At 42.5% G+C, this 16,251-nt stretch overlaps 1 protein-coding gene and 1 non-coding gene across 2 annotated transcripts; one reads left to right on the top strand and one right to left on the bottom strand.

The window, feature by feature from the left end:
• Nucleotides 1–5,118: 5,118 nt before the first annotated feature.
• Nucleotides 5,119–10,159, bottom strand: LOC115157338 (caspase-8). The gene is made up of 6 exons (XM_029705510.1): nt 10,016–10,159; nt 7,398–7,720; nt 7,155–7,195; nt 6,774–6,879; nt 6,023–6,605; nt 5,119–5,897 (listed from the first exon to the last, which is right to left on the bottom strand). The coding sequence occupies exons 2-6, from the start codon at nt 7,711–7,713 to the stop codon at nt 5,711–5,713; spliced, it is 1,233 nt and encodes a 410-aa protein (XP_029561370.1). The 5' UTR covers nt 7,714–7,720; nt 10,016–10,159; the 3' UTR covers nt 5,119–5,710.
• A 26-nt stretch (nt 10,160–10,185) lies between these two features.
• trnae-cuc (transfer RNA glutamic acid (anticodon CUC)) lies at nt 10,186–10,257 on the top strand. Its single transcript has one exon. It is a non-coding gene; the product is annotated as a tRNA-Glu (tRNA).
• The last annotated feature ends 5,994 nt before the right edge of the window (nt 10,258–16,251 follow it).

Genomic DNA, 16,251 nt, shown 5'->3' with positions numbered 1-16,251 from the left:
TACACTTTTAATCAAGTAGTATTTTACTGGGTGACTTTCACTTGAGTCATTTGCTATTAAGGTACAGGATCTTGACTTTTACCAAAGTATGACAACTTGGTACTTTTTCCACCACTGATAGACACCGAATACAAAGCTGTAACTTTTTAATCCAACTATCTTTATAGGAAGATTTTTTGTTGTTGTTGATATTTTTTGTTTATAAAGTAAAAATGTGTGTTATGAGCTGGGAGCAGTAAGATACTTTCTGAACTTGTCCAATAGGTTTGTGCCTGCTGAAGGCAACCCTGAGGTGTATTCACTAGGAGGCAAACAAAAACAACAGGAACCAAACGGGGAGGGATATTCCTGAAATTGTTCACTAGAAACTCGTTTTTATTGCAAAACATTTTCTAGTGTGAAACATTTAACTACGGTTTGCACTAATAAATACACCCCCCAATATCAGTATTCCTCTGAGACACAGAGAGGAAGGAAATGTTTTTCTTTTTACTCTGTCCGATGCTTTTCTATGATCGTAACATTTGTAATTGGGTAATCATGAGCGAAAGCTCAGTGCTGATTGGCTTGATTTTTATGCACTTTTTGGTAATGAGTGTCACCTTAGGCTGCGTCTAGACAGGCAGCCCAATTCTAATATTTTTTTCACTAATTAGTCTTTTGACCAATCAGATCAGCTCTGAAAAAGATCTGATTAGTGGAAAAAAGATCAGAATGGCTGCCTGTCTAAACACAGCCATAATGATGCCATCTTTAAGATATGCTTTTATGTAAATGCAATGTCTGTTTCTGATGTACTTGTTAACACGTATAGGAGTATACATAGTATTGTGATATTCTGTTAGCTTTATTGTTATGTACACACATATAGGAGTATACCTAATATAGTATTGTGATATTCTGTAGCTTTATTGTTATGTACTGGTTTGAACATACCAGGCTCAAATATGTGTTTAGAACCCTCAGAACAGAACATTCCAATTGATCACTTGGCAAACTGCTGCCAACTCCAAATATTAGAGTAGAACACTGAGAACCATAGCCGCAGGAAGCTGTTTGGGGGTCGGGGAGCTGTGCTTTTTCCACTGACGAGTGGGTAGTGGCGCTACTGACCGGCTATATCGGCTAATACAGGACTAGTAAAGGCACAGTGCACTACTTTTGTGAGAATTTCTATTGTTACATTCAGATTCTTCAGGGGGTGCAGCACCCCTACTTTCCGTGGCTATAGAGTACCACAGTATGAGTCATAATACCCATAAAACCCAGCGGTCAAACAAGGAAATGGTTCCAATAATTTTTCCACTGTTCATTTTTTCCACAGGATTTTAGAAACACTTAAATACTTAAGGGCTGTGTTTCGTGTAGGCTTACCCTGGCATGACATTTTGATAACTGTGTAAATCTCTTTAGGACAAGGTGATTTTTGTCAATATATTCACCTGTATTTACCCCCCAAAAATAAAATGATAATTAGCTGCTAATGTGGCTATCATAAAGAACTACAAATGCCATGATGATCTGGATGAGACTGCCAAATTCGAGGTAAAGGTAAGAATCTCTGGATTAACTATCTAATGTTAGTTAAATGTAGTAGTGAATAAATTGGCTACATTTCTTTAAATGGACAATTCTGTCAACTTTTTTCAATTGACACAATACCTGTTAGCAAAGGTGTGAGCTAGAGATGTGCAGGAACTTACAGCGATTTGTAGTTTTGCATGGTCTACTTTGATGCAAATTAGAATTTTCAAATCTAAGAGTAAATAGAGACGAATATATTGATGAAAGTCACCTTGTCCGAGAGAGATTTACATAGTTATTGAAACATCGCACCATGGTAAACCTATACGAAACACAACCCGTATGGATTCTAAAATCCCCTATGGGAAAAATGAATGGTGGAAAAACGATTGGAACCATCACTGTGGCTCTATGCTGAGAACAGTCCAAAATGTACACATCAAAGCATTAACAGCTGATGTTCTTCTCTACATGATGAGAAGAAAGGAAGCCACTTTATATTGAGATTAAATTATTGATCGTTGAGCTAAATCAAAAGGGAACACGTCTCAAAGGGTGTACTTACTTAGCTGACACCCTTGAGTTGAGTACTGAGGGAAGTGCAGGTCTAAGGTCAATTTTATAGTGGTTGATGTTGGAACTGGGTGTGGTGAACTAATTCTATAACTGAGCTTAGGGGCATCTCTAGACTCGTTTTGAGATGTATGTCTCTGAAACCTTTTGCGCCAACTTGCTGCCCAGACAGTAACGATTACAATCATTACATTCCACTGAGATTACTAATTAGAATGTGGTTGCCATGGAATGTTTGGTGCTAGCTTGGAGGACAGTTTGCCAAAGTCTATAGGAGCTTCCGAATGAGAAAAATATGGACACATCTATATTGATTTTCATATCAAATAAAATATTTTATTGTCACGTGTGTTATTGAATCTGTGTGCAAATCACATTTGATAAGATAAATATCCAGGAGGACGCAACTATTTTTTATATACAGAACATTCACATCATGTGGGGCATATTTTAACTGGGGCATTCTACACATAGAAATCGAACATAATGGTATCTCTCTATAATTCTACTATGGCCTTTTAAAGAGATAGTCAAGCTATTTCATCAACACATAAGATGGTAAGACCACAGACAAGTCCGGAAAATCTGGATAGACGAGATCTGTTGAATGAAGCAGTGACATACTGTAGCAAGCCATGACATCAGTCTGGTCAGGAAAGACTGGGCCCTATACTGATCCAGCCAGGTATGACTTCTTGAGGCTGAGCGTGTGCTCATCATGGAATAAGGAGAGTTGATTAAAATAAACTTGTGGTTGCGAACATAATTACTGAATCAAGTATCGGTGTCTCTCACACTGTTTTCATTTGATCAGTTAGTCTCTTTCAGTCCAGCAGAGGCAGTGCATACACATAATTACTGAATCAAGTATCGGCGTCTCTCACACTAACTGTTTTCATTTGACCAGTTAGTCTCTTTCAGTCCAGCAGAGGCAGTGCATACACACACACATGCTGCAGACACACATTCACTCAGTTTCTCAAGCTCACTCAATTTCTCAATTCAGTTGGTATCAGTCCAGTGTGGTTTTCCACTTTAATTTTGAGTGCGACTCCAAATCCAGACCTCTATGGGTTGATAAATTGGATTTCCATTGATTATTTTTGTGTGATTTTGTTGTCAGCACATTCAACTATGTAAAGAAAAAAGTATTTAATAAGATTATTTCATTCAGATCTAGGATGTGTTGTTTAAGTGTTCCCTTTTTTTTTTTTGAGCAGTATACTTTTACTTTTGATACTTAAGTACATTTTAGCAATTAAATGTACTTTTGATACTTAAGTATATTTAAAACGAAATACTTTTAGACTTTTACTCAAGTAGTACTTTACTGGTTGACTTTCACTTTTACTTGATTCATTTTCTATTAATGTATCTGTACTTTTACTCAAGTATGACAATTGGGTACTTTTTCCACCACTGAATACCATCCATAGAATGTACTATATGCCAGTGAAAATGAATATCATGCACTCAGAATTGTATTATTCTGCTGGAGATGTAAAGCACAAAAGGGGACATATTTGCATATCAGTCCATTCCTTTTATAATAGTGAGGGGGAATGAGCATGTGCACTCATCATGGAGAAGGGTAGAGAATCTGAAGCAGCCCGTCTAATCCTTAATGGTCTGGCTTCAGGTGCAGGATGGGCATGTCTTGTTTCTGAGGCTGCATAAGAAAGGCGGTCGCCACTAGTTAACACATCTACAATTTATCTTCTTAAAACCTAACCCTAACCTTAACCACACTGCTAACATTATACCTAACCCTAACCTTAAATGAACACCAAAAAGCACATTTTGTTTTCATGAATTTTTACGATATAGCCTATTGGAGGACCACTACTTCCTGTACGAGCTCCTCGATATCATTGGTCGACTAGACCTGCTCCGCCTCCTGGAGACGGTAGCCGGTAGCCGGAGTGAATGGACCACACTCAGACTGATGCAAGCCCCGCCCTCTCACAGTACAGGTGAGCACAGAGCTGTGTGTGTATGTGTGTCACAACAATGGACCACATAGAGCTGGTCATTCTGGTAATTCCCTGGTCTTTCTTTCACTCTCTCTCAATTCAATTAAATTCAATTCAATTGCGAGAGAGAGATGATCCTGTATAGGGTCTCAGAAGATGTAACTCAAGAGAATGTCACTAAGATTAAGTTTCTGCTGAGCGACAAACTGCTCAGAGGACGACTGGATCTTTTCACTGTAAGAAGTATATCACACACTCCCACAAGCATGCGCACACACACACAAATACCTTATCTCCCTCTCTTTTTCTCTCTCCCGTCAGCCCTGGAGGTGCTGTGTGAGATGGAGAGGCAGGGGCTTCTGACAGAGGACAGACTGGAAGAGTTTCAGAGGCCACTGGAGCAGTTTGACACACAGCTGGCCCACACTGTCCGGCAGCATAGAGGTAATGCAGATAGACACTCCTCCAGTGTCCTCTGTAGCTCATCCAGTCTGTTCTGTCAGAAGCTGACGTGTGGGAATCTTGAGGTCAGCAGATGACAGGAGACTCCAAACAAGCCCAAGCACATCCTCACCAAGAAACTCTTCCTTCCCTAACTCTGAAACACTGGTTGGCTGACTTAAAGCGTCAAATCTTCCATATCCAGACTGAGAAACTTCAGATAGGCTGTTATGATTTAACAGTGAATTCTCGCCTGCTTATTTAATGTAAGTAAGCTGTCACTCTCAGGGACCCTACCACAGCTTCCTGTACCTTGGCACATCTCCCATCAGAGTGTGCTGTAACCTTGGTTGGAATGTCTGTTTTCCTAAAAGATGTTTCAAGCTCATGAGATTAATGTATTTTCCATTAAATGGTAGCAATTGAGGAATGTTTACTTTGTCTGTGCAACAGCGCTATTATAAATGTGTATTTTACCACCGCTGGTTCTGGAGATGGTCTGTAAAATGGATGTCTATTTTTCTATTAGCCATGTTTCACGTTTTATATTGAACAGGATGTCACTCTAATTCTGAGGAGCGTGAGGTAAAAACACTTCAGCAATCCAACTGTTGATAAAATATTTATTTTGAAGTATAACATATTTTAAGATGCCAGGAAAGGCATGTAAGAAAACATGATTGTATAAAAATTCTCAAATAAAGAAAGTAGATGAAATCACATAAAAAAATATTTAAAGTAAAGCTGAAACAGTGTGCCAAGATATCAATAACCAGTTGTTCTTGCTATGAAACTTTACATAGAATGCTGATTCTGAGTATCTTCACATATCAAATGAATAGTTTGGTTAAAAAGTCAATGTAGTCTCACCTAGTACACTTGGTTGAGCTGCAGCAGTGCCACAGGACTTTTGGTATATACGCTGGTGAAATTCTGTATCATTAATATAAAATGTATTTTTGACCAAGTCCTGTAAAATTGAACAACATCAAATACATGTAGCAGTCAGGCAAATAAAGACACCAGGAGTAATGGTGTCTCCTCTCCCACCATGTAAAAGTAATCAAATAAGAATGACACCACAGGAATGTTGGTAGTGTCATGATTATGGCCTATTCAACCTTTCATATCAAAACTGAACTTGAAAGAGGATATGGACGGTTGATGATGATGAAGGGTACCATGGTAACATCAAGAGATCAACAGGAAGAATGCGTGGTCTCAGCAGGAAAGATGAGTATCTTGGTCAGGGTGTCTCTAGAATCTGGTGATTGCTTGACCACCTCGTAGCCATAATCACCGTTAGCATCTTTAATACGAAGGTCACCTATTTTCTTGCTCACCACGGCTTTGACCCCTGTAAGGATCTCATAGATGTTTTTCCCTCTGCAGAGACAGGAGACACACCATAAATTGAGACGAACACACAAGTCAACGCACCCATTCAACAGAGAACACAAACTAATTGAGGACATGAACATGATGTGCAGTGAATTCCAAGCTGATGTTACCTGGTGCAGCTTTTCTCAAACTGGCCACACAGAGACTGGATGAACCAGGACCCCGTGTTCACATTCCTGATAGAGATATACTGCTCTACGTTGGCCATGAACACCAGGTAGTCGGAGTATAGTGGAAGGGTGTAGTCTTGGACTTGGCCGTCGTCTGTGTCCAGTTCCCTGTCCGTCCCTTCAACTTTAGGCTTCTTGTTCACCGGCACACCCGGCTGCACGTCTTTCCCTCGACAGGCTTGGATGAAGAACAGCTTGGGCTTTTCAACAAGGATGCTACAGTTTGTGCCGTTGAAAGGTGAGAGCATATCAATGGTTGGGACGACTGTTCCATCTGTGCCACAGACGCCCTCCTTTATTCCGTGACTCAGAATGCAGCAGACGAAGGCGTCGCCATGCTTAGGAAGATCCTTTAGATCAGTGAACTGACCACCGACCCACTCCTTCGCACCGCACTGTTGCAGGTCAGATAACTGCTTCAGCTCAGAGAAGACCTTCAGCACAATGGGAATCTCCACTGCAGTCTTGTCCTTGCACATCACCACCCTGAACTTCATCCGGCTGAATATGTTGGCCAGATCCACTGTAGGAGAAGACAAGACACTTAACAACCAGGCCTCTCACTTATCTCTATCCTCATTCTATCACGTCACATCATGATAATCAACTGAATCAGCAAAAGAGCAAGCTGGTTAGATGCTGTAATAGAGAAATGAGACTTGATGTTTTTGAGGATAAAACGTTGACATACCAGCATCCTTGTTTGATCCTGTTCTTTTACCCAGTTTATCAAATATCTCGTTGTTGATGATCAAACAGAGACCCCGGGGTACACTGGTCATCTCATACAGACTGACCTGGAAACAGGAAACCAGGGGTCATTTACACACAAAGATATTTCACATCAAACTGACAGTGTAAAAAAAAAAAAAAATTCCTAGTATTATGTTTGACTTGAATGGCTTCATTGGAAAGGAAAGTTGAAGGAGAGTTGTGTTGCAATGAGAAGACAGGTGAAGTTTTGTTTCAGTGTATTATTGTATATTGTTGACTTGTGTATTTACTCTGAACTATATGAGGTGTAATATATGTAGTTAATAAACACTTTAAATGTAGATAGACGGGTTATCACCTCATCGCCACTAGTGACCCCTTTTTCCAGGTCAGAAGTATCTAGAAAACACAGAAAACACAGTTAGATACCTGATACCAGCTATCTAATACAGTAGAACAGTAGCACTGATGTCAGTTGATTGATCTGTAAATGAGTCTTGTCATGTAGTGTGTTATATGTACTGTCTGGTGGTTGTGTCAGTAAACAATGACAGAGTCGTGGTACAAAGCTAGTAGTACTAGTAGTCAGTGTGTGTGGTACCTGTACAGGGAATTGGGACTGTTGGGGCTGGGTTGAAGGTGTGGTTGTTGAATATTTCCTCCAGTCTAGGGCACTGTTTTATAATATGTGGTTTCTGCAGCAGGTTCACGAGTTCACAGCATTTTGTGTTTCCTTTATTCATCACTTTATCCAGCAGGTTGATGACAGTCTTCTCATTGGACTGATTGGGGATTTTTAGGTTGTTGTAGTCACGATTAGTCACTATTTCCTCCTGCTGCACATGTTGAAGGATGAAGCTGCATTCCTCAGACAGGATCTCAGTTAACAAAGTCTTGTTCTTTCTCAGCGTCTGCATGATGGACCTTAGAGACCGAAAGAGAAAAAGGAGAGTGTTCATCATATAAAACATATAATGCCACAGATGCATGTCAATGGCCAAGCCAAATGATGCTGATGTGACCTGAGTCATCCTCATAACTGAATTAACAAAACCTGCCATGTTCCTAAGAAGTTTTTCGATATTTCAAGAATGGGTTAAGTTCAAAATGCAATGACTGATGCAAGTATGCTAACCTATTTGTGGATGATTGAATTACCATTCTCCTAGCTGCAGGATATTATTGTGGCTGGCAGCTCAATCACCGATTTTTCTTTTCAGAATCCCCCTGCAAAGGCATGCTAAGCTTTTGGAATATCAAAGAAAAAGTTGCTCTAGTGCAGTACAACTGTTCAAAGAACTGCAACCACTTTGGAAAACAATACATGGATAATTTTATGTAGTTCTACTTTAATTTTCTATATTTTATTATGTATACCAGCATTACCTTAGAACGTTTACACAAATACTGGTATGTTGAAAGCTATTGTGTAGGCTATATTTAAAGAAATACACTTTAATAAGAAACAAATATATGTTATTGGAATTACTGAGTACCCCCCCAACCCCACTTTTACCTCAGCACAAATAATATTTTTTCTCTATGCGATGATATGTAATTTATATGCAGTGTATTGCATTGGGGCCAATGGAATGGGCGGAGTAAAAGTCCAGCAACTGTAACGGCTGTCTTTGGAAGAAGAGGACCAAGGTGCAGCGTGGAATTTGTTCATCTTTTATTTTGGATGAAAAAAGGCACTTCACAAAGAAAAAACAAACGACAGCCAAACAGTCCTGTCAGGTATCCTAACACACTAAACAGAAATTAACCACCCACAAAACCCAAAGGAAAACAGGCTACCTAAGTATGGCTCCCAATCAGCGACAACGATGTACAGCTGTCCCTGATTGAGAGCCATACCAGGCCAAAACAAAGAAATACAAACACATAGAAAAAAGGACATAGAATGCCCAAAACCCCAAAACACACAGAAAAACACCCCCTGCCACGCCCTGACCAAACTACAATAACAAATAACCCCTTTTACTGGTCAGGACGTGACAGCAACACTCCGTATTCCTCAGTCCCCCAAGAAATACAGACCCTACTGAGTACCAACCCCACTTTTACCTCGGCACAAATAATATACTGAACAAACATATAAACGCAACATGCTAGAATTTCAATGATTTTACTGAATTACAGTTCATATAAGGAAATCAGTCAATTGAAATATATGAATTAGGCCATAATCTATGGATTTCACATGACTAGGCAGGGGCGCAGCCATTGGTGGGTCTGGGAGGGCATAGACCCACCCACAGGGGAGCTAGGTCCAGAGTAGTGATGCTGGACGGGCAGGCAGGTGCGGGCAGCGATCAGTTGAAGAGCATGCATTTAGTTTTACTAGCATTTAAGAGCAGTTGGAGGCCACGGAAGGAGTGTTGTAATGGCATTGAAGCTCGTCTGAAGGTTAGTTAACACAGTGTCCAAAGAAGGGCCATAAGTATACAGAATGTTGACATCTCAGGTTTAGATTTGATCATTTACTACGAAGTAGTTTGGATGTAGGGAACTACTTTTTATATTTTTTTCTTATGGGTAGCTTTACTGTAGCGTCAATAATTCCGATGTGAAGAAATGGGCAGATTAGTAAACTAGATTTTCACAGTAGCTTCCCGTCTTCAAAAATGCAACGTGCGAGCATCTGTAGCAGCATAGAGTTTCTAAACCCAGAGGCGCAACATCGCGAGACTTCCGGAAACAATTGCGAAACAGAAAAAATAGACCAGGCCAGGGTTTGGGGTTTGAGAAGTCAATGGGAGAAGTGAAACGTCCTTCCTTAGTTGTTAATTTTCTCGAACTCTAAAGGCACAACCTATATTCGAGCCAATATCTTAAGTAGTGGAACATATCATTACTCCAACCTCGTGAAAGTGACAAACTGACACGCTTTCATGTTCGTCAAAAACAACTTTATATCGAAGGAGTGTCTTTGAGTTGACGGCATGCACATGCGCAGTTCGGCGCGAGACGACCTTAAGACACGATGACGTGAAGCAACGCATGAGTTTAGCGAGCCTACAAGTGTGATCGGGGATTTCTATTGGAGAAGCAGTTTCAGCTTGATACTCTACTGTCTTTGGTAGCAGCCTAGCTCGCTAGCTAGCTACCGTTAGCTACTTTAGATTCAACTAGCAGTGAGCATGTTTTGCCAAAGTGGTCATCATGATATCTTGACACTAAATGACGATTTGATAGCATAGCAAAATTACTTACCGGTACGACTAAAAACGGATTCGCTCGCCAAGTTGATGAAATAATTCAGCGGTAGCTATGCGTTCTCCTCTTCCCTCGCAAATGTGAAGTTTTACTTTCATCTAGCTACTGTCCAATCGGAGTAGGTTGAAAGGAGTCGGCACACAAGCAATAACGTAGCTTTCGTAGCCTCCCTGGTGGTCTAGTGGTTAGGATTCGGCGCTCTCACCGCCGCGGCCCGGGTTCGATTCCCGGTCAGGGAACTTCTTTTTTTAACCACTGCAAATTCAATCTAAAGTATAGTTTTCCCTGCTTGGAAATAAAAAAGCTGAATGAACAACTTTTGGTTCCAAGTCATTTTCAGTGTTTTTCATAACCAAACCAAGTATATTGTATACTAAGCCTATAATCCTACTTGGGGCTCCTGAGTGATGCAGGGGTCTAAGGCACTGCTAGAGGCATCACTACAGACCCTGGTTAAATTCCAGGCTGTATCACAACCAGCGGTGATTGGAAGTCCCATATGGTGGTGCCCAGTGCTGTCTGGGGTAGGCTGTCAGTGTAAATCAGAATTTGTTCTTAACTGACTTGCCTAGTTAAATAAATACTTGAATTAGAAACAAGCATTGTTCATATGTGACTGAATTCCCCTTTAAGGCCCTTTTGCATCCTTGTTCATCCCTTCCTGGAATTAGCCACATGTCACTGACCTGACATGGTTGGATAGGTGAAAGCAAAGGGCTCGATTCCAGGCCAATGCCAGATGGGCTAGTCCATTTTTAGCCCAGTGGGCCTGTTTAACATGGGAGTTTTGCACAAATTCATCATGATCTGGATAATAATGGGGGCCTCGAGGAAAAAAATGGGCCAGTGTGTTAGAAATGCCAGGGATGATTTCTGGTACTTGTCCGTCCCTGGTTGTAGATGTGTTTGATCAGGGCCTGCTGAGTGGCTGTTGTAGTTTGCTGTCTGTCATCCTTCCAGTCAACTTTGGTTTTAGAAGTGGGGGGGACATAACTTGGCAGGGGGTCTCCTATTTTTTGGGGGCATCTAAAGCACATTTCCTGATAGAAGCTGTTTTTCAGTCTATCTCAAGGCCATCAGACTGTTAAATAGCCATCACTAGCATATTAGAGGCTGCTGCCCTATACATAGACTTGAAATCACTGGCCACTATAATAATTGGAATACTAGTCACTTTAATAATGTTTACATATCTTGCATTACTCATTTCATATGTATAAGGGCACAAGTCAAGACCCAGATGCAGACACGGGAGGCAGATGGTTTGAGTCTTGATATTTATTAAACAATCCAAAAGGGGAGGCAAGAGAATGGTTATGGACAGGAAAAAGGTCAAAACCAGTTCAAAGTCCAGGAGGTACAGAGTGGCAGGCAGGCTCGAGGTCAGGGTTGGCAGAAAGGTCAGGCAGGCAGGTACGGAGTCCAGAAAACAGGCAAGGGTCAAAAACCGTGAGGACTAGAAAAGAGAATAGAAGCATGAGTACGGGGAAACCGCTGGTTGACTTGAAAAACATACAAGACGAACTGGCACAGAGAGACAGGAAACACAGGGATATATACACCAGGGATAATAAGCGACACCTGGAGGAGGTGGAGACAAGCACAAGACAGGTGAAACAGATCAGGGTGTGACAATATGTATATACTGTATTCTGTCCTATTCTACTTTATCTTAGTCTATGCCGCTCCAAATATTTATATATTCTTAATTCCATTCCTTTACTTTAGATTGTGTGTTTTGTTAGATATTACTTGTTAGATATTACTGCACTGTTGGAGCTAGAAACACAAGCATTTCGCTACACCCGCCATAACATCTGCTAAACACTTGTATGTGACAAATAGGTTTGGAAAACAAATGTTGAATGAAAACACAAACACACCTACACGTTAGCACACAGGAACAGTACACCCTCCATATAATTCATATCATAGGTCTAACAGTACTGTAGAGCTCTTCTTACTTGCACACAATATAGCTGGTTCACCCCATCCTAGGGTTCCTCGGCCCCGTTGCACCCCAACCCAACACACCCCACTCAGCTTTAGGATCTTAGTGAAACATTCATTATTGGTTTCAAGTGTTAGGCCAAGGCCAGAGTGACAACAATACAGCAGACCTCCAGGGCCAGGACTGAGAAGCCTAGCAACTAGGGCTTGCCTAAATAGGTATCTCCCCTGACGTAGGCATGTTTTCAATACCTTTTGTTTTCCAGTTTTCCATATAAGGCATCCAGACTTTATGAGAGTTGCACAGTATACCCTTAATCAAATCTAGTGATACTGTACAAAACTTGACATTTCTTCCATACATTGTGGGAGGATAACCAACCTTCCAATTAATGCAAAGCATTTCTTTGCCACTATAAATGCTAGGTTACACAGTTTCTTCTGATAACAGTCTCCAGTATCAACATTTTCAAGCAAACAAAAACAGGGAGAAGGTTGAATCTGTAGACATGCTGAGATAAAATAACATCAAGATGGAACTTTGACCATAACATATGCAAACATGTCCCCTTTTGTGCTTTACACACTCTAGCAGAATAATACAATTTCCGAGTGCATGGTATTCAGTTTCACTGGCATATAGTACTTTCTATGGATGGTCTTAAACTGCAGTACCTTTACAGTATGCCTGAGATTATATGAACATAACTGGGCATTCTAACATATCTGTATCCATTCATCATCATTAATTAATAGCGTCATCACATTTTTGTTTTACATGTTTTGTGTCATCGGGAAAAGCCTCTATCGACCCTTGATAAAGTTTGGAAATCAACTTTCGAGGTTGTTAGACTGCCTTAAAATAGTTTACATCTTTGAAGTTTCTTGTTTGTCCAGTGTTGCCTGCACAGAGAGAAAAAAGTGTTGTATTGGCAAAAGTTAACTTCTGCACTGTCACAGACTGGTCTTCCCTGACTGCCTGAACCTAATGAGACCCCTGTCACCATAGGATCTTGCTCAGATGAGGCATGACAAAGAATTACCATGGTGAACATTAATATATTATATTAGCAATGAATACCATCAATGGTTCAATAACTGAAATGACCATTATTCCCAATCCCAGACTGTAGCCTACCCATCAACTCAAGATGGAACATTGTATCCATTCACTAATTGTTATAGTATACTGCAAAATTCACCTGAGCTCCGTAGACTGGTCTTCCCTGGCTGTCTGACCCTGCAGGGACACCTGTCACCATCTGATCCTGCTAAGACATGATGAGCATGTCCCATTGGGGCGACTGCATGTAGGCAATCTGTCCCGTGGAAGGGACAGGGAGCCTGCCAGGCCTGGTGGCCGGACAAGGATGCCCTAAAAAGGTTGATTGTTTTGCGTAGGGACATTCTGAACCATCCCCCTCGGCCCGTGGGCCTGGATGTGATGGGAGCTCTTTATCTGAGAACTGAACTTGGGGAACAGTGGTGTTGACCTGCCCCAAACAGTCTGGTGGGATCGATCTGTCCATTCAGGATATTTCCCTTCACCCTCTCAGACACCTTTGCATTGTTCAACAAGAGGGCTCTCTGGCCGACAGTCGCTTGCGCCATGACCCTCCCAGAAATCTCAGCGGTACACTTGAAGGTCCGGGTGGTATGGTCGGCAAGATAGACTTAGCTCCATAAACTTCTCCCAGTTGACAGTGCCACCGTTCGCCAGGGAGTTGCACAGCTCCTTAGCCTGCACCGCCATGTAGACTGAGAGGAGGGAAACTGTTTTTACAGAGTGCCCTGCCTGAGCTGCAGATCGGTAGATCCTCTCACACTCAGACTCGGTGTCATTGAGCGAACTTGGGGGGGCAAAGGAAGATGAGCTCAAAGCCTTCGGTTCGAGGTGCTCAGCCAGGGCAGGTTCCACAGGAGTTGGGCTGAGCCATCCCAATGACTCCATGCTGTGCATATCCAAGTGAGGGTAGCCAATCACAGGAGAAGGTGACTTGAGTGGCTCCGCCCAGGAGGACTCCAACAATGCCAGACAGTCTGGGAAGGCTGATACAAGCTGTCAGACGGATGTAGAATTACTCTGAGAGGAGATTCCATCCATCCTCGTCTTCTTGGGCTATTCAACCTTTCTCTGGTGTGACGGACGCAGTCCCTACACTTTGCATTGGAGCAAAAACAATCACTGTTTTATGTGATGATGTAGGCTAATCTTTATAGTTGCTGCCATATCATAGGCATTATTCAGAGTTCCTGAAAAAGAATGCTTGCCCTGCTACTTTGTTTGCATAGTCTGAACATGTCGACCATAAAAAAATTGGTATTTACATTTTTTTTATTTAACCTACGTTTAACTAGGCAAGTCAGCTAAGAACACATTTATATTTACAATGATGGCCTACCGGGGAACATTGGGTTAACTGCCTTGCTCAGGGGCAGAATAACAGATTTTTACCTTGTTAGCTCGGGAATTCGATCCAGCAACCTTTTGGTATTCAATGTACAACATGAAGTTTCCCCTCCATGTCAAGGAGGAGGAAGTGGCAGAGAAGCTACGTAGATAGCGGAATGGGTAGCAGCTAGATAAAAAAGAATCCTACACATGCGCAGAAATCTCTGTATCATTAGCCATGGCAAGTCATTTTCCAGTAAATCTGGAAACGCAGCTACTCCAAACTAAGGAATGTGTGGCCCTCTGTTGAATTTTGACGTCCTGATGTGCCTCGTTATGTTGCCCATCCCTGATGTACTGTAGGTGTCCATGACCATATAAACTCATCGGGTCTGAGGGAGTCTGCTGAAGTGGTCTTTTCTCTATTACAGTGTTATATCTATGTGTGTGTGTACGTCTGGGTTTCTCTCCCTCACAAGTTTGCCATTGTGCTATGTCCAGTGTTCACACTGCTCTGGGTCTGTGCTGTGGCACTGCATGCCCTTGGGAGCCCAGAGATAGGTGGGAGCCCAGAGATAGGTGGGAGCCCAGAGATAGGTGGCAGCCCAGAGATAGGTGGCAGCCCAGAGATAGGTGGCAGCCCAGAGATAGGTGGCAGCCCAGAGATAGGTGGGAGCCCAGAGATAGGTGGCAGCCCAGAGATAGGTGGGAGCCCAGAGATGGGTGGGAGCCCAGAGATAGGTGGGAGCCCAGAGATAGGTGGGAGCCCAGAGATAGGTGGGAGCCCAGAGATAGGTGGCAGCCCAGAGATAGGTGGGAGCCCAGAGATAGGTGGCAGCCCAGAGATAGGTGGCAGCCCAGAGATAGGTGGGAGCCCAGAGATAGGTGAGTGATGAATGTGTGTTGTATCTTCCTTCCTTTCATGTGTTTACCCTATTTTATAGTAAATGGATTTGCATCTTCAAAGTGGTAGGCATGTTGTGTATATCAAATGATACAACCCCCCAAAAATCCATTTTAATTCCAGGTTGTAAGGCAACAAAATAGGAAAAATGCCAATGGGGTGAATACTTTCGCAAGCCACTGTAACTGCTGGGACAGTTACTATAAGGTGGGACGAGTTCCAACGCCCTGATACACACACCCCCCAGACCTAGAACCAGTCACTAAGGTGGGACGAGTTCCAACGCCCTGATACACACACCCCCCAGACCTAGAACCAGTCACTAAGGTGGGACGAGTTCCAACGCCCTGATACACACACCCCCCAGACCTAGAACCAGTCACTAAGGTGGGACGAGTTCCAACGCCCTGATACACACACCCCCCAGACCTAGAACCAGTCACTAAGGTGGGACGAGTTCCAACGCCCTGATACACACACCCCCCAGACCTAGAACCAGTCACTAAGGTGGGACGAGTTCCAACGCCCTGATACACACACCCCCCAGACCTAGAACCAGTCACTAAGGTGGGACGAGTTCCAACGCCCTGATACACACACCCCCCAGACCTAGAACCAGTCACTAAGGTGGGACGAGTTCCAACGCCCTGATACACACACCCCCCAGACCTAGAACCAGTCACTAAGGTGGGACGAGTTCCAACGCCCTGATACACACACCCCCCAGACCTAGAACCAGTCACTAAGGTGGGACGAGTTCCAACGCCCTGATACACACACCCCCCAGACCTAGAACCAGTTACTATTGCATCAAGCTGCTTCTTCTACCAGATACAGATCAACAACCCGGTACTGTCTTGTGTGTGTGTGTTTAGCAGTGGCCCTGTTTGTTAAGAGGCTTTGTGTATATGTGTATTGTGACTTTAATGGGGGAGTAACACAATGAGACCAACACAGACACCACACATTCAAACGATGTGAAGATGA

Source organism: Salmo trutta, chromosome 21 (genome assembly GCF_901001165.1).
Source record: "Salmo trutta chromosome 21, fSalTru1.1, whole genome shotgun sequence".
Taxonomy (NCBI): domain Eukaryota; kingdom Metazoa; phylum Chordata; class Actinopteri; order Salmoniformes; family Salmonidae; genus Salmo; species Salmo trutta.
The sequence above is the reverse complement of the archived record's forward strand: the minus strand, read 5'-3'. Positions and strand labels throughout refer to the sequence as shown.